The sequence below is a fragment of the Rhincodon typus genome, unplaced genomic scaffold, assembly GCF_021869965.1.
Source record: "Rhincodon typus isolate 14 unplaced genomic scaffold, sRhiTyp1.1 hic_rhity00000797, whole genome shotgun sequence".
In the NCBI taxonomy this organism is placed as follows: domain Eukaryota; kingdom Metazoa; phylum Chordata; class Chondrichthyes; order Orectolobiformes; family Rhincodontidae; genus Rhincodon; species Rhincodon typus.
The window spans coordinates 18,586-37,101 of record NW_025966435.1 but is presented as its reverse complement, the minus strand read 5'-3'; the positions used below and the strand labels follow the sequence as shown (position 1 = coordinate 37,101).

General features: G+C 39.2%; 1 protein-coding gene across 1 annotated transcript; it reads right to left on the bottom strand.

Annotated features, from left to right (window-relative positions):
- Positions 1–7,864: 7,864 nt before the first annotated feature.
- On the bottom strand, positions 7,865–17,604 carry LOC125481073 (spectrin beta chain, non-erythrocytic 1-like; the record flags this gene model as incomplete). Its single annotated transcript, XM_048592197.1, has 4 exons — positions 7,865–9,515; positions 14,543–14,585; positions 15,527–15,700; positions 17,330–17,604. Coding segments are annotated over 4 exons (678 nt in total), but the record flags the coding sequence as incomplete, so codon positions are not given.
- Between the last annotated feature and the right edge of the window lie 912 nt (positions 17,605–18,516).

Genomic DNA, 18,516 nt, shown 5'->3' with positions numbered 1-18,516 from the left:
ATGAGCCAGATGGGTTTTTCCGACAATCAACAATACTTAAAGGCTTAACCTGACATTGGGATATCTCAGAGAACTGCAAATACATATTTTAGATTGTGAGGCCATCTACTTTAGACCTAACAGAGATCAAGGACTTTTTGAAACAATGACAAGTTACAGGTGTGAAGAAACGCGAAGACTTACGAATCCAAGTACCAATATTCCTAAAACCTGAAGGAATTTAAAAATCTAAATTAAAAAGGCTAATAGTATGCAAGCCTTTAACACAACATAGATAAAATACAAAGCAATGGAATATATTCTGCAGATACACAAGATACATTTAAGATCCCATTTAGAGTATTCTACACACGTCTGTGCATCACACCTCCAGAAGGATGAAGGAACAGGGAAGGGCGCAGTTCAATTATTTGATTTGGAATTATTAAAGGATTAAACTATAAGGACAGGTTCCATAGACGAGCTTAACATGTCCTTGAATATACAAGATTAAAGAGTGATCTAATTGAGATGTTTAAGGTGATGAATGGAAATAATGAGGCATGCAAACAGTAACTATTTCCTCTGGTGGAGAAGTCCACTGAGGGCATAAGTTTAAAATTAGAGGGATTCAGGTTCATATCAGGAAGCACTTCTTCACACAGAGTGCAAGTCTGGAACTCTCCCTAAAAAGCCAGAGAAGTTCCAGCCAGTTGAAGACTTCAGAACTGAGACTGAAAAAGGGTCACAGAACAAAGAACTAGAATTAGGTTTTATTGTCATGTGTATTCAAGTACAGGAATACAGGAGTACGGTGAAAATCGCCATTCATGGTGCCATTTAGGTACAAGGTACCTTAGGTATAAAACCTTAGGTAAAAGTAGAAAAATAAAGAAATAAGTTAAAAGTTTGCTATTACAGTTCTTCGCAGTATAAATAAGAAATAAAGTTAAAAGTTTCAAATTCCAGTCCTTCTTTAGTCATTGGCCTGCATTCGCTCCACGATGGGCTTTCCCCATGAGGGCTCAACCTCTTGATCCCTGAAATTCCTCACTGTGTCTCACTGCTATTGGGCTCACCAGCTACTTATGCCACAGGCCAGAGTACCGCTCTTGTGCCATTTGGAGCCAAGCTGCTTCTATGATGCTGCCAATTGCCAGAGATCTGCCTGGGCATACCAACACCTCAAGGCTGACTGCCAAAGTGCCTGTTCTGGGCCCCACCACTGCTGTCACTGCCACTGCTTCTGCAACCAAGCTCTCTCCAGAAGGTAAGTAGAGAGAGACAAAAATTTAAAAAACCTAAGAGAAAAGAAAAAAGCAAGAAAAGGAAGAAAAGCAGTCGGAGCAGACGAGCTCCAGCTCAGGAGCCCTACTCCGCTGCCATCTTGTTTATTAAAAAGGTTTGAAGGCTGAAATTTTTAATTAGTGTTCTCATGTTCTGATAGGAATGGATATTGATTTGTGTTGATTAGTCATTAATCCATCCACAAGATTTCATCCAGTTCCTTTGTGGTGAATTATGTTTTCATGGTAAAATGGGCATAGAATTTTGGAATGAGTCTCATCTCCAGAAAGTTATACCATCACAAGTGGCTGATTCTCTTCAAAACATGCAGCACAACACTGAAGTTTGATGGCTTGTTGTTGGACGATTTAAAATACCTTAAAAATATTGTAGGTTCTTTAGATGATAAAACCATAGTAAAAAGCATGGAAACTGGGCAAATCAGAATTAACCTTTGCACAGTGGCGAAATGTCTGGAATAAACCCCCATTAAGCATAGTTTCAGACACATAAAAATGCAATTGAAGATGCCAGACAGATTAACTTTACTACCATGAATAAAGATTAATAATCTTAAAACACATCACATCAGGTTATGTAATTAGTCACATAATTGAATGACTCCATATAAACAAGTAATCTCATAATCCAGCTTTAAACAAGACATTGACCAGTGTCAGCTAATTTTTCAGTGTCACCTAGATATGTCCAATATACCTGTGATATCACACAGTAATTCTGCTTTTCTGGCTAAATCTTTACTTGTTGTAAGTGTAATTTAGGAGAAGTAGACATTAGGATGTTCACTCAAGAGACATATGTTCTATTAGCTTAGTGCAAATATTACCAATGACCACTTTGACTCCAAGCACAATTTACAGTTTACTGATAACCATCAAAAAGTTCAATTGCACCTTCGTAGCCTATTTAAATGCATATAGAAGTACTCATTATTACTCAAAATATCGGTTTCTTTAAATACTACAGTCTTAAAAGTGATTTACACACGAAAGTGCATTTTTAACACATTTCAAGATGTCAGCAAAACAGCTGTCTGCCATTAATAAAACTTTTATAAAATTACTTTATGAGGAACATGGATGAATAGTTGATTAAGTGACTTTGATTACATTGAATTTTGCCCATGATTACTTCTGCAGGGCAATTTGTGTAACCTTTGCAGCTTTACATTCTCAGTCCAGGTTTTAATCTGATCCATAATTGGTTTGCGCAGAATTGAAAGCTGGATTGAAATATGGCAATCTAGTAAAAAATGCTCTGCTTGTAAACTTTGTATATTTTTTTTTTTATAAATCACATGAGAGTAATTGTTTAGAGACAAGCTTTTGAAATTTAAGCTTTGTATAGAACTTGGATCATGAAATTTGAGCACTTTTATTATTCGTGAATTGTCCCAATTGGTGACACCAGGTCATGTTACAGCTGTGCGTCCTTCTTCCAATTTTCAATTGTTCATCCAAAGGAGTTTCATGCATTTTACATTCTTATTCAATAATTCATTTTGTAAATGTAAATTTTATCAATTACAACAAAATAAACTTCAGCAATGATACTGCTTATGCTTATAGAAGTACAAAGCTACAGTCTGGATTGTGCAACTTTCTGCCTTGTCTGAATACCACTCCTGAACAAATGAATTGGAGTGTTATAGTGGTAGACACAATTTAAATTAGGTTTCATTTCAATTCATTTCTGCCTATAACTAAAAACAAAATCCCAAGTGGTTAAGTGGCATGGAATTCTAAATTCTGAATATTTTTAAAATGAACTTCGTCCAAATTCGTTTATGTGTTATATGAGTGGAATGAATGCCCACTATAAAATTGTGAACCACATATAGAGTTTGCCTATGGGCAATAAAACAGCAGTGAATTCAGGCTGTAACAATATACCAGACATATGATACATGTGCAATCTAAAAACAATTTTATTTTATCTCTCAATAGACTAATGTAATCTTGATTCAGGAATCCCAATCCTAGGAAATCACACTGAGAATAGCAATGCTACCAGGTGCAGTTTCTTCATTAAGGAAGGCCTGGGCTGTAATATAAGGGCTACAACAGGAATCTGCACACTTCAGGAATTTAAATGCAAGGTTAGCGGCTGTAATTAATGTGCACGATTCACAATTCACTTGCAGCTGAGGTTATTCATTAACCAGTTCATTACACTGTCAACGTGAAGTTCTAAAACATCTGCGTTCAATTAAATTGAGGGCATGCACATTCAGCTTTAAGTTGTTCTTCACTTTGCATAAAGATTATGTGCGTCCCACCAAAAGAGAGGAACAAAACAGCTGCACCAGGGGTAACTGGTTTTCAGAAGGTAACGTTTACAAGAAGTGCCAATTATCGATTTGCACCTGGAAATGGTCAGTGGATAGCACAATTCAAGCATGTTCACCTTCACATAAAAAAGACAGACAGCAAAAACAAAGAACAAAAAGATGAAAAAGACAAGTAAAGTGAAATGAGCTGTGACTGCAGTATTTAAAATATATAAGATGTCTTTTTATTCCATTGATGTCTGCTGCACCAAAACTACACCACATTCAAAACAAAACAGAATCAATTTACAGCCTGTGTCCAAAACATTAAACAAATGCTTCTAAGGTCTACTGACATTTTTTCCAATGCTTTGTAATATTTAAGCTCACGTCACAATGGCATTTTAGAGAAATTAATTGAGAGTTCTTTTATCATAGGTACAACAGTACAAATGTGCAAGACTGAGTTAGAATTATGTGAATGTACCCAAATGTTTTGTGCTTGAGTAAGGGGACAGACAGCTGATTAAAGCCTAAGCTTGATTAAACATATTAATTAATTGACGACCTATACCAGTTTCTGACACATTTTGCCACTTATTACAGACTTTTAATTTTGCTGAAATTTCAGTAATGTCCTGAAATGAGCTTGCATGATACTAATTCTGATACAGTATTCTGGAAGTGCCTTCTTGCTGAGCGAATAAGAGTGCATCTTAGTATAAACTGAACCTAGCCCATATTTTCAGGTGAGAACAAGTTGCATTTTATTGAAGTATTCACCTTACAGTGATTATTGCTATAAAAGTGTTCCATAAATATATTTGGCTTAACTAAACAACTTTTCGACCTGATTCAAAGCTAGGGCCATAATAGATTGCAAGTTCATTCAAACACTGGTCTAAAAATGCTGATGAAGCTATTACTCAGTATGTATAGTTGCAAAGTTCTACGCCAAAGAGGTAAAAGGAGAAAAAATGGTGCTTAAACCAGTGGAATTTTCCCATATTCTTTAACATTTAGCAACATGGACAGTTTGAAGGCTTTTTTTTGATAGCTGTTGTTTATGTGGTTAATTCCTAAATCATTTAGATCATTACTGACCACAACTTTGGCTTCAAAGATGCACCCTAATTTGAGTAATTTCGAAGTTCAGACTAGATTTCAGCTTCAGAACACCAGAATGACAATCAAAATGGAAATCAAACTTTAGGCATCTGCAACAACAGGTAATACTCAAGGTATTTGATGTAGAACATGCTGAATATTTTGGCTTCTTTCCAAAGTTCCTGCTGGAGAAGCTTGATAGCACTATGCCTTTTCCTCTCTAGAAACTGGGTTCAATCTAGCTGAGATTAGTAGAATAAACCACTTCTCTTCAGCTTGTAATCATTTGGATACTCACAATCTAGTTCTGAGTTAGAACAGCTCTGCAATGCAAAGCTATACACAATTTGGCACTGAACTGGTTTAATCATTCAGAGACTACTTATAATCTGGACTGTGGACTATGAGTTGTTCATTTAACAATGCAGCATTGTCCTCTCACAGCTATTAAGGTACAAGTCAAACCATTGTCATGGAATGAAAGCCCCTGTTTACTTCCAACATAATTTAGGAAATTAGTCAGCCACAGCCACACTTGGGGATAAAGACCAAATACAAAACTCTTCACAATTTGGCACAAAACTGACTTCCTTATCGAAAAGCTGGCATGAGGGTGGCAAGTGTGCAAAGTAAAAAAAAATCACCCTGGCATATTATAAGGTCCGCTTCTGAAGTTGGCTTAAGGCACATTCTTTGGGCAGTGTGAAGCAAAATTTAATTTTTGACAGTGACAAAGCTGACTTAAAAGTGTATGATACTGACATCACATGCTGGAGAGTGGAAAAGTGGATAAACAGTTGATTCCCCAGTTCTGTAATCCTTCATTTTGGCAGAATGTTTCAAACACCAAAAAAAAAATCCATCAGCACCATTTCACAAGTGCCACCTATTAAAACAAGATGACTCTAGTTTTTGTTTATTAGTTTTGCTTTATATTAGCATAGCTAAATCAGGGAATTAGGTACTGAGAGGTCTGAAGCACCTTTTTACTTAGATAGTAGGAACTGCAGATGCTGGAGAATCTGAGATAACAAGGTGTAGAGCTGGATGAACACAGCAGGCCAAGCAGCATCAGAGGAGCAGGAAGGCTGACGTTTTGGGCCTAGACCCTTCTTCAGAAATGGGGGAGGGGAAGGGGGTTCTGAAATAAATAAGGAGAGAGGGGGAGGCAGATAGAAGATAGATAGAGGAGAAGATAGGTGGAGAGGAGACAGACCGGTCAAAGAGGCGGGTTGGAGCCAGTAAAGGTGAGTGTAGGTGGGGAGGTAGGGAGGCGATAGGTCAGTCAGGGAGGACGGACAGGTCAAGGGGGCGAGATGAGGTTAGTAGGTAGGAGATGGGGGTGGGGCTTGAGGTGGGACGAGGGAATAGTTGGCAGGAAGGACAGATTAGGGAGGCGGGGAAGAGCTGGGCTGGTTTTGGGATGCGGTAGGGGGAGGGGAGATTTTGAAGCTTGTGACGTCCACATTGATACCATTGGGCTGCAGGGTTCCCAAGCGGAATATGAGTTGCTGTTCCTGCAACCTTCGGGTAGCATTCAGTCGCGAACCATTTCAACTCCCCATCCCATTCTGCAGACATTCAGTCGCGAACCATTTCAACTCCCCCTCCCATTCCGCAGATGACATTCGTCCGCTCCACACTCCCCTCCAGCCCCACCTCACCTGGCACTTTTCCCTGCAACCGCAGGAAGTGCTACACCTGCCCCTACACCTCCCCCCTCACCCCCATCCCAGGCCCCAAGAAGACTTTCCACATCAAGCAGATGTTCACCTGCACATCTGCTAATGTGGTATACTGCATCCGCTGTTCCCATTGTGGCCTCCTCTACATCAGGGAAACGAAGCGGAGGCTTGGGGACCGCTTTGCAGAACACCTACGCTTGGTTCGCAATAAACAACTGCACCTCCCAGTCGCGAACCATTTCAACTCCCCCTCCCATTCCGCAGACGACATGTCCATCCAGGGCCTCCTGCAGTGCCACAACGATGGCACCCGAAGGTTGCAGGAACAGCAACTCATATTCTGCTTGGGAACCCTGCAGCCCAATGGTATCAATGTGGACTTCACAAGCTTCAAAATCTCCCCTCCCCCTACCGCATCCCAAAACCAGCCCAGCTCGTCCCCGCCTCCCTAACCTGTCCTTCCTCCCACCTATCCCCTCCTCCCACCTCAAGCCCCACCCCCATCTCCTACCTACTAACCTCATCCCGCCCCCATGACCTGTCCATCCTCCCTGCACTGACCTATCTCCTCCCTACCTCCCCACCTACACTCACCTTTACTGGCTCCATCCCCGCCTCTTCGACCGGTCTGTCTCCTCTCCACCTCTCTTCTCCTCTATCCATCTTCTATGCGCCTCTCCCTCTCTCCCTATTTATTTCAGAACCCCCTTCCCCTCCCCCATTTCTGAAGAAGTGTCTAGGCCTGAAACATCAGCCTTCCTGCTCCTCTGATGCTGCTTGGCCTGCTGTGTTCATCCAGCTCTACACATTGTTATCTCACCTTTTTACTTAGTTCTGTCATTCAAATACAAACTATCCCCAAAGCAACCCAGCGCACCACTTGCACCTTTGTAAGTTACTTATAATAATTCTCAATTGTACCATCTTCCTGACAAATACTTCTAAAGGAAAGCAAGAGTGAAAATAGAGTCTGCCAACAATTTGCACATCCCTTAAACATTCTTCAGGAATGTGAGAAAGTGTGAGATGAAGTTAATTCTAGAATCCTGGACATTAGGCTAATGTTTATTCTAACATGGCAAAGGAGAGTGTCAAGCAGAAGCCCAAAAGAGCTCTGGTGAGATACCGTCAGATATTTGAAAAAAAAATTGTTTAAAAATTAAATAAATTTAGTTGGGTCAATAGCTCAAGCCAACTCTGCTAACATGTCTATACCCGTGCACCTCTGAAGGTCGAAGTAGTCTGGCACAGATTCAGTCATTCCTCATTATATCAAACTGGCACTTTATAATTCTCTGCAATCATAAACTTATTCTTTCATCACACCTGAAGTTGTCTTAATGATCACCTTGCCTTAGTGACCACTTGATGACAGTCCCAGTAATATAGTAATGATTCATATTTGAAGGACCAGCTGTTATATAGAATGCCTAAAGTTAGGACAGAAGTCTCCTTTCAAGGCAGAACTAGTTGCTACATGTTCTAAAAAGTGAGATGTGAGAAAATATCTCAAAGAAAGCATTTAACCTATATTTTTAATGTAGAAAAGAAATGACCTGAACAAATCCCCTTTGAGATTTGCACCTTTACAGGGATTATGCACAGATTTTGCTTAATCTGATATAGCACAGAATTTCAAACATTCTATCAAAAAAAAAACAAATTATAACATCAATCTAAACAGCTTGTCTCATTTGTCCAATGGTGTTTTCAAATAAAACTGTCAAATGAAAAATCTCAACCAAACACAATATAGAACAAAGAGAATGATTCAAATAAAAAAAAAAGCAAGCACCTTTTATGTGTATACATTGACTTTTCCCCAACTTTCTTTCATGTGATATTTATAACTCAAGTGAAATATTTAAAGGGCTTCTTCAGTTATCAGTCAAAAATGACTGGTTGGAAATGTTTAACATCTTGAAAACAAATAGTTGTGTCTTTTCATGTAATTAATAGAAATATGAATGTATTTTTAATAGAAAGCCCTTTGTTTGCAAACAACAACTAAAAAAGCAAAGGCAGTGACTTTTCTGATCTGTGTGTGTATATATATATATATATGTGTTGACATTGTACATGTTGGTGAAGATTTCCTAAAGGAACAGATTGATTTTGCTCAAAATAATCAACAGACTGAATGCTCCTGAACACATTTACAATGTCACCATACACATTGGGCAAAATAACTCTTACCGTGAAGGCAGTTTGACCAGATAAAGCTTCTACAAATCTAAAAAACCCTTAATTTGCTAAAATGTAATCTACGTCAGTACTACAAAACATGTGCCAAAATGTACAGAATATTGCCTCCAACTTGATGTATACAGTACAAACTTGGTATTTTTAACCATTTCAAAGCTGAACCACTTAACATTTATCAATTTTACATAGTTTCCTGCCCAAAAACATTATAATTCATTTTTGCTTTGAAAATAAATTGACCTCAGCTTAGAATTGTTAAATACTCTTTTTCAAAAATATTCTTTGGTAGTGGCAATTTAATTTAAACAGTGTTATTGGAGTCCCATTGTTCCATTATTGTTTTACAGAATGTGAAAAAGACTAGCCTAATACAAGAAATCACTAATGTGCTGGCTCAAGAACCAAAAGGGTGCCTGGGTAATTTGCCGTGATCTTAAAGCTCTATTAAATTTGGATTTACATATCTCGGCCATTAGCAAGGACTGTAAGAACTTATTTCGGAAAAGAAAAAATGTTGCAGTTTCACCAAAATACAAGTTAAACTGTAAGTTATTTAAAAAATAATTTTCGGCATTTTTTTTGTTTGGGATGACATGCAGAGTTTTGGTAAATTTAAAAAAATGCTTTCTAATCACTTCCTAAAAAGATGAAATATATATTTACATTTGGAGAAACTGCTCTTCCCCCATTCCCCAAAATCTGGTGCAGTTTGACCACTGCCACCATTTTGTAATGTAGGCACTAAACATCTTTTTTTCTTTTTGTTTTAACACTGATCATTTCTTTTTTGCAAAAAGACTAAATCTTTTCTCCTTGTCCTTTTTGCCAGGACTTGTTTCTGGAGCGATCACAGGTGGGAGAGGTAGAGTATGTGCCTTGATTTCACCGTGTCTTGTACTCTGTGGTTTGTCTTGTTCTGCTATTGCTGCGTTGAGATTGTGGATCCAGTTGTGCAACTCCTCCTACAGCAGGAAAAGAAAAGTTCATCAATACAAAACCACCAGACTGTCCACACCAAGAAAGATGACAAAGAATTTAGTTTCATCTGTACCACTATGTCTTCAACTACAATAACTAGCCATGAATTCAGCTAAAGTACATCCTTTATGCCGATGTTGTGACCCCAAAGACCGAAAACTGACTATGCATCTCACACCAAAAAAAATTGCTTTGATTTGTGGTAGTTTGCAAAATACTTAGCACAAAGTGTTTTAATTCAAATTTGATACATTGCACAGTGGAGTCACAGAATTGTTAGAGCACAGAAGGAAGGACCCTTTTATGTCTGCGCTAGCTCTCCGATTGAGCAAATTACCTAGCGCCATTCCCTTCCTTTCTCCTCCTAAATTCTACAAATTCTTCCTCTTCAAGTTACGTCTGATTTCCTCCTGAATGCCTCAATTGACCCTGCCTCCACCACACCTCTACGTTGGTGCATTCCACGTCCTAACCACTCGTTCTTCCTCATGTCATCTTTGCTTCTTTTGCTAGTTATTTTAAACTTGTGCCCTCTCGTTTGATCCTTCTCAATTTGCAACTGTTTTTCCCAAGCCACAACACATAAGATTGGCATGGTCTGGAGAACTGAAACACAGGTTCAATCTTGAATATTCATAGTTATTTGTCTCAATTTGTCTCAGTTGCTTTCCCACCAGATTCCCACTGGGGTCCTTGTAGGAATGGAAAACCTACATCAAGGCAAAGCCAGGGGAGGCTGGGATTACACTGGGATCTCAACCAGATATCATTTTCCGGACCTGGCTGGGAAGATTCATCCATGGTTTCTTCACTAACGTTGAGCAAATATCCATAATATTGCATAAACATCATAAATAACATTTGAAATCAGGCATTTTCCTTAGCATGGGAGCTTAGTAACACAAGTATGCCATTTAACCATTCAAGCCTGTTCCACCTTTCAATGAGATCATGCCTGATATGCAGCCTTACTCTCAGTCTCCATATCCTTTGATACTTTTGGCTGATGAAAATCTGTCAATCTTGTGTTTATAATTTGTCATCAAATGTTGCTTGCAAAAGAGAACGCCAAACCCTTAGCACCCATTGTCTTTGGCAGTATAATTTAATTTCTGAAAGATCTGGCTCAAGGTTTTTTTAGACGATGCCTCCTTGTGCCAGACACCCTAACCACGGAAACAGTTTCTCGCTATTTACATGATTACTTCCACTTCATGTCTTGAAAATGTTGATCAATTCACTACTTTATCTTTGACATTCTAGGGACATTAAAGCTTTAAGAGTCCTGATGAAGGGTCCAGGCCCAAAACGTCGACTCTCCTGCTCCTCTGATGCTGCCTGATGTGTTGTGTTCCTCCAGCCCCACACTGTATCGACTCTGACTCCAGCATCTGCAGTTCTTGCTATCTCCGAAATTAAAGCTTGTTTGTTTAATATCATAATTACCTGGACAAAGCTATAAATAAAATATCTTAATGCCGCTAGTAAGTCTCAGTCCCGTTATTAACTAGATATTTATCCAGTAGTTATTTTGCTTACATTGCTGGGCAGCCAATTGCACCTTTTAACACTATAGGCTGCATTTTCTTAGCCGCTGACTGATATTCAAATATTATTTATGTCTGTTGCGACTGTTGAATGATCACATTATGGAGGAGCTGCTTTATTTCTGATATTGTTCATATAGACTCATTTGAACCATCCCCAATGGGTCCAGACTCAGAGCTATGGCCATTTCTGTGACTGCTGCACTAACAGCTGCTACACAAATCATCTGGAAGCCCAGGACCAAAGTCAACGTCCATTAGGAGTGGAGTTGCCTCCTAATGTGGAGCTTCCAGTCATTGGTGCCCTCATGACGTTGCCACAGATGAGAGATGGGCAGTGGTGCTCTACTCAGTTTAGAGATGTTGGTCAAAATGCCATGCCATGATGCCTAGTGTATCTGCAATGCAACACCTTCTTCCACTGGGGCCAACAAAGACCCATATGATATCTCCTCCACATCAGGTGTCCATGCAGGTTTGAGTTTGTGTTTGATTCATTGTTGCCACATGTACCAAGATACAGTGAAAAGTGTTGCTTCGCATGCTATACAGGCTGGTCATACCATACAAAGTGCATCAAGGTAGCAAAACAGAGTGCAGAATACAGTGTAACAGCCACAGAGAAGGTGCAGAGAGATCAACACTAATGCTTGAGAGTTCTGTTCAAAGGTCTGATAATAGCAGGGAAGAGGAATTCCTAGCTCATAGATTCATGCAATCCCTACAAGTTGGAAGCAGGCCATTCAGCCCATATGGATCCTCCAAAGAGCATCTCACCCAGACGCACCACCCTGCCCTATCCCTGTAGCCCTGCATTTCCCACCTAACTGGACACTATGGACAATTTAGTATCGCCAATCCACCTATACTACACATCCCTGGACACTATGGGCAATTTAGTATTGTCAATCCACCTAACTTGCACATCCCTGGACACTACGGATAATTTAGTATCGCCAATCCACCTAACGTACACATCCCTGGACACTACGGAAAATTTAGTATCGCCAATCCACCTAACATACACATCCCTGGACACTGTCGGCAATTTAGTATCACCAATCCACCTAACTTGCACATTCCTGGACACTATGGGCAATTTAGTATCAACAATCCACCTAACCTGCACATCTTCAGACTGTGGGAGGAAATCGGAGCACCCAGAAGAAACACACACAGACACGGACAGAATGTGCAAACTACACACAGACAGTCGCCCAAGGGTGGAATCGAACTTGGGTCCCTGGCGCTGTGAGGCAGCAGTGCCGATCACTGAGCCACCATGGCACCCCAGCTGACAGCAGTTGACCTGGTGCTGAGTTGGTTTTAAGCATGGAGCTGGTGCGGGGAATCCCAGAAGGTCTTGGCCATGATGACTATTTCTATCATTCCTGAGCATAAGATAGCGTGAGAGCAGCACCATAGAGGTGTGGTGCATACATACTGAGTGTAAAATTGCCTGAGATAACTCACTAGAGTGCAAACATTTTCCATTAAACTTCTTGAAACTGACTCTTAACCAATTCTTTGGATAATTCAGCTGCATGAGTTAAACTAATATCTAACACACCATTGAAGTCTGAGAACTGATTCTTCTATACTCCTATTGTTTATCAATGAGAAGGAATGACTTGGGAACACAAAAATTAAAATTAACCTATCTTGCTCTTTCTGAAAACAGGAACCAGCAAAATATTTCAAAGACTGTTAGGTCTGCAGTGACAGTGTACCAATCCAGTGTGATCCAGTCATCACACTCAGTCATACAGAACCAATTGATGGGGTTGTCCCCGGTGTCTTTTTGAGACAGACCTGGAAAACCTCTGACATTACATCAAAAATTTTAACTGGCAAGTATAAAGTACAGGCAGACTAATTGCTCATTCCATTTGGAATTTAATTCAGAGCAAATCAGCTTAATGCATCAGCACATTCCAAACCTATAACCTCTATTGACTAGATGGACAAAGACAGTAGGTGCAACATGCCCTATCCCTAACCCTTACAAGCCATACACTATACTGACTGTGACATATTCACCTTTCCTTCATTTACACCATATCAACATGGTGGAACTCCTTACTTACTAGCACTTTATGAGTACCTACACCTCGCTAACTGTAGTGGTTCAAGAAAATGGTTCACCAGGACCTTCTCAAGAGCAACTATAGATAGTCCCACAATGCAGGTCTTACCAATGATGCGCACATGCCACGAACAAATAAAAAGCACAAATGGATATTAATTAAACAGAGCCATTTACTATGCAACTTCTTATTAACCTACACATACAGTTCTAAGATATCAGCTTACTAGAATGCAAATGTTTCTTCAGTGGCAATGGTTCATACTGGAAATTCAATTTGAAGAAGTGATGGTGCGCTGTATAAGCGCATAACTGACAAAACACTTTGTTGGACAGAGCAGGAAATGATTCTGTACAAACTAACTTAAAGGAATTAAATGAGAACTGAAACTCTTGCAGGCAATAATAATGAAGGGAAACCATACACATTTGCTTACTATACCTATCTGAAATTACATCAATTACTGACTGATAACAATTAGTGTTGCAGTTCAGATGTAAAACGAGACTCAGAAAATTCCAAATGTGCAGTATAACATAAATTTATTCTTTTCCATACAAACAAAGGAAAACTATGTTGCGTGTCAACAGTCCATTCCAAATTTCTATGTTAACAATGTTCATAGATTTTTTTTCCTATAGTGTCTCTTTTCCCACCATTGTTGACATCTTTTGTTATTTTTGTAATGCATTTTAATTGAGCAAGGACGTAAGACCATTCAATCCTTTGAGCCTGCTTCACCATTAAATATAATTTGCTTTTAATTTATTCATGAGATGTTCATTAACCAAGCCAACATTATTGTCCATCCCTAGTTGCTAATCTTCCACCACACCACATCTTCTCACACTATCCCTGTACCGACAATTCCCCCAGTATCCAAAAACAGTCACAGTTTGAGTGTGCTCAATGAATGGGCAAACATAGTTCTCTGGGGTGGAGAATTCCAAAGATACGCAATCATTTGAAAGGAGAAATTTCTCCTTTTGGTCCTGCCTGGCTAATTTCGTCTTCTCAGACTGGCCCCACAAGCAGGGGTAATATCCTTCTTGTATCTATCAATTAAGTCCTTTAAGAATTAAGCCCTTCAAAAATCTACTGAATTCTGTGGAATATAGACCTGGTATACTCAAACTGTTCTTTTGACATAACGACTCCTGGGTTGCATAGATTATTTATTAAATAAATTATGTGTGCTTTGAACCTGAATTGTCGGAATTGGGTTTCATAAATGAGCTTGAAAATACATAAAATTACCCTGACTGTGTACATTTGACTTAGTCATTAATTAAAATTCACAGTGATTTATTTTGGTGTCCCTGTTACAAAAGGGATATTGGTTTTGAATAGAATATATGAGTGTTCAGAATGACTTACCTCATCCTTACCATGGAACAGATATTCAGAGCCATTGTTCAATCTGAAATGGAACATCAAATGCAACACATTTAGATTGAGAGCTCCCACACGTGATTGCATCATTATTTAACAACATGATTGGGTACTCTACAATCAGACCTCTAGCTCCAACAGATAACTAAGGGGTTACCAGTAGTAACGCAGTCTGGAGGCAAATAATTCTCATTAATGGCTCAGTCGCAGTTTACCCCTGTCATCTGAATTCCTCAACTGCTTTAAAGCTTTGAAAATGCATTCTATGAAAGTACTATTCTATTTATAAAAGCATTATGGATTACTGGTACCAGTTTTGTTCTCCTGGAAAATATTAGTCATCTCAGGAGAAAAAGGAATGACAGCTATACAAACAAACCAAAATATTTCTTGCTGCAATATTCCACAGATAGCTGGATACAAAATGGCTGACATCCTGAAGTTGGCATTATTTGCCTGGCGACTTCAGGAGTTCCAAGTTATAATAACAAGGCATCAGAACTATAGAATAGTGGATCATTAGGTGTGCGCAATTCCCTGTCAGTCTTCCCCTGAAATGCTTCAGAAATCTGCCAGAAATACATTGATTAAACCCACAGAACAATTTAGGAAATCAATAAGGCCTGAAAAGTAATTAAGTGAAACAAAATGTGATCTGGGTTGTTGCAATCCCAGCACTACTCAAAATGGAAACTGAGTGAAATGAGAACTCCTGCCAACAGCCCGATGTTACTGAAGCTAATGTTCAGCACCAAAAATAAATTCTTGTTGCCAGACACCTCTCATTTCTTTGGATACATTTTCTCTAATTATTAAAGCGTTGTTGATGTATTGCCCTTTTCTGACCTTGTTTTCAGGCTGCAGTTTTATGTCAATAGAATATCATGACACAGCTTAGAGAAATTTTAGCTATCCCTCCACACCACGTTAGCAACATTAAATCTCCAGGTTGCCATCGGATGTACTCACCGCAGCTTAAATACATGCTTTTTCTTCTTGTAATCAGCAGCCACTTCACACAAAGCACCTTTCAGATTCAGGGGGTCTTCACCATGGTACGTTACTCCTGCACTACAATTCTTTGTATCCTTATAGAAGTAAAGCTCACCATTCTTCAGGGCACAATATAAGGTAGCCCAAGACCTAAGTGTGAAGGCAGCACATATTTGTACACAGAAGCGTAAACTTTCAAATTCAATAACATGGACTTCCTTAGCACTGTATGACAACTTGTGACAATATATAAAGTAACGGAAAAGATATCCCAGGCCGTTTCCCAGACATATTGAAAGCTGATAGTAAATCAGAATGAGATAGAATTAAGAAGTGAGTGAATACTTGATCAAAAAGGTAGGTTTCGGGAGATTTTAAGGGTAGGAAATGTCAAGGAGCAATTTGTTGTAGATGAGAAGGATCTTGAATCAAATGCGTTGGAAAATTACAATAACAGGTCAGTCGGGTTTAGTTTGCCAAAAGATGGGACACAGATCTGGATTTATTGCAGTTCATGGAGGGTGAAGAAAGAGGGGCCAGCAGGAACCCTTGGATAGCTTAATCCGCAGCCAACAGAGGCACAATGGAATATTCCAGTATCAGAAGGTGGAAGCAAGTAGGGAAAACAGAGAGGCTGCAGGTTAGCTCAGGTTCAAATAAAACCCAAAGGTGATGATTGTCTTGTTTAATGTCAGAAAAAAGGCGGTCTTCAGATGTAATCAGAAAGAGGGAATAATGTTTGTCGGGTGAATTGAAATAAAAAACCTTTATCTTTCTAATGTTAAGCAAGATGAAGTGTGATTCATGTAGGATTTGTTATCCAAAGTAGTTAGCATGGAGATCAAGAGAAACAGTGAAAAGGTAGAGTAGTACTGTCCGCAGGGAACTGATTAATTCAGTCAATAGGGAAACATTTATCTAACTTAAAAAAGAAAACAGGATGTTTTTGTGATTACAGTGAAATTTGCTTTGAGAATGTTGCATTTTTTCCATTTCTGAGGTTCCAGTCATGAGTCTCTGCTCTCCTGGGTCAGATGCAGTACAAAGTCCTTTTAGCGATGTCTGTTCAATAGGGAAAGATTTCCTCAAAGCAGCATGAATTAGTTAATCTCTTTGTTAAAAAAAAACATGATTTGTATGATATGACTGACATATCGCACAGAAGAAACCTTTCCCAAAATGGTTTAAAATAAACCATCAATGCATTCATCAAATCAGCCATGACAGTAGCTTGAGATATTCATGATGTCAATCTTGCTATGCTGTGGACAGTACTCATTTGCACTGCATCAGAAAGACTTGCATTTATAAAGCACCTTCAACTTGACTGCCAGACAACTCAGAAGTATTTCACAGCCTACGAGGAACTTTTGAAGTGCAGTCACTGTTGTAGGAAGTGCAGCAACTCAATTGAGCGCAGTAAATTCCCACACACAATGTGTGGTAACAGCTAGATAATAAGCATTTCTGATATCGATTGAGAGTTAAATATGGGCCAGAATGGATGGATAATACCACCCACTTCTTTAAGATAGCACCATGGGATTTTTTAAGTCTACCTGAGAGGGAAGTGAGGTGTCAGGTTAACACCTCATCTGAAAGATGGTGAACGTCACAGAGGAGCACCCCTACAGTAATGCGTAGGGACTTGCCTTTTGTGTTCATTATCTGAAGGAGATCTTAGAGGCAAGACTGCTGTAAACAGAGCCAAGGCTGAAAATGTTATTCACATTCAGATTCCACAAGTTAAAAAAACATTTCAGAGCCTTAGAAATTCACCTGTTTGATGCTTTCCTATTAGGTCCTTCTAGCTCATGTTTACGTGCAAGGTATCCCTCCCATTGGGCAGGTTGTTCTTTCGGAGTCAAGATGGGAAGTGTGGATGAAACTCTGGGCTTCTCTAGTTCAAGCTCTGACAATATCAAGGGCGGAGGTTTGGAAGCTCTCTCGCGAAGCTTCTCTTCAACCTCTGATTTCTCTTCACTCTCCAGTGTCTTTTCTTCTGGGCTGTCAGTACCATTTACCAAGGCAGACAAATCTTCTGAAGTGGTCATCTGAGGGGAGTTGGAAATAACGTGAGACAATAAATTCATGAGCATTAAAAAAATCTTTGCGACTTAGATTGTATTAGTTTTCAGAGCCATGTGCTGTAACTGTGAATGACATTAGTGCTTTTGGTTTGATTATAGACAATAAAAGATCTACATCATTAGTTAGCCCATCAAGAAAAAGCCAATACATTTTCAATACACAGTTAACATGCAGCATGGTTAAATTATATCTAAAGTGAAGGGTAATAAAAATTATGTGTGATATTTGTGTTAGCATATTTGAAGTATGCGCAAGTCCTTTGCCCATTACTTTAACAGAGCTTATTTATTTTAAAATGCTTTTGCTAGAATTTTGAATTGGGAGTTGCCATACAAATACATTAATGTGTTACGTGGCTATATTAAGCAGGGAAATGTCACTGCACAAGCCCTTGAGGTAAGTTGCAAGATATCTGCACTCACTGGTATCTGATTCCTTGAGCATCTTCAATTTTAAACACACCAGCACTCGTGGCAATGCTAAGCTCAGGAATTAATCACCACTCACAACCCTGCTTTCTTCCTTGAGACATCCATTCACCAAATCTTTCGTGGTCTGACTTCATACCTTTTTATTTAGGACAATGTTGGAAATGTTTTGTTACTTTAAAGGTACTGTAGAAATATAAGTTGTTGTTGTAGACTTCCATTGCTTTTAATCTTTCCTGGTTCATACACCTCTCTCTGTCACTAAGACGGCTACCTGTTCTCTTATTACTCTTGACAGGAATACATTGGAATATAAAAGCTTCCACGTAACAACACTTAATTTTGGCTTTAAGCATGGCAGCTTGAAAACAGGGCTTGTCTTTATTTGGTTTCTTACTTAGCAACACAGCAGGATCACGAAATCCATGGGGTACAATTACTCCCTGT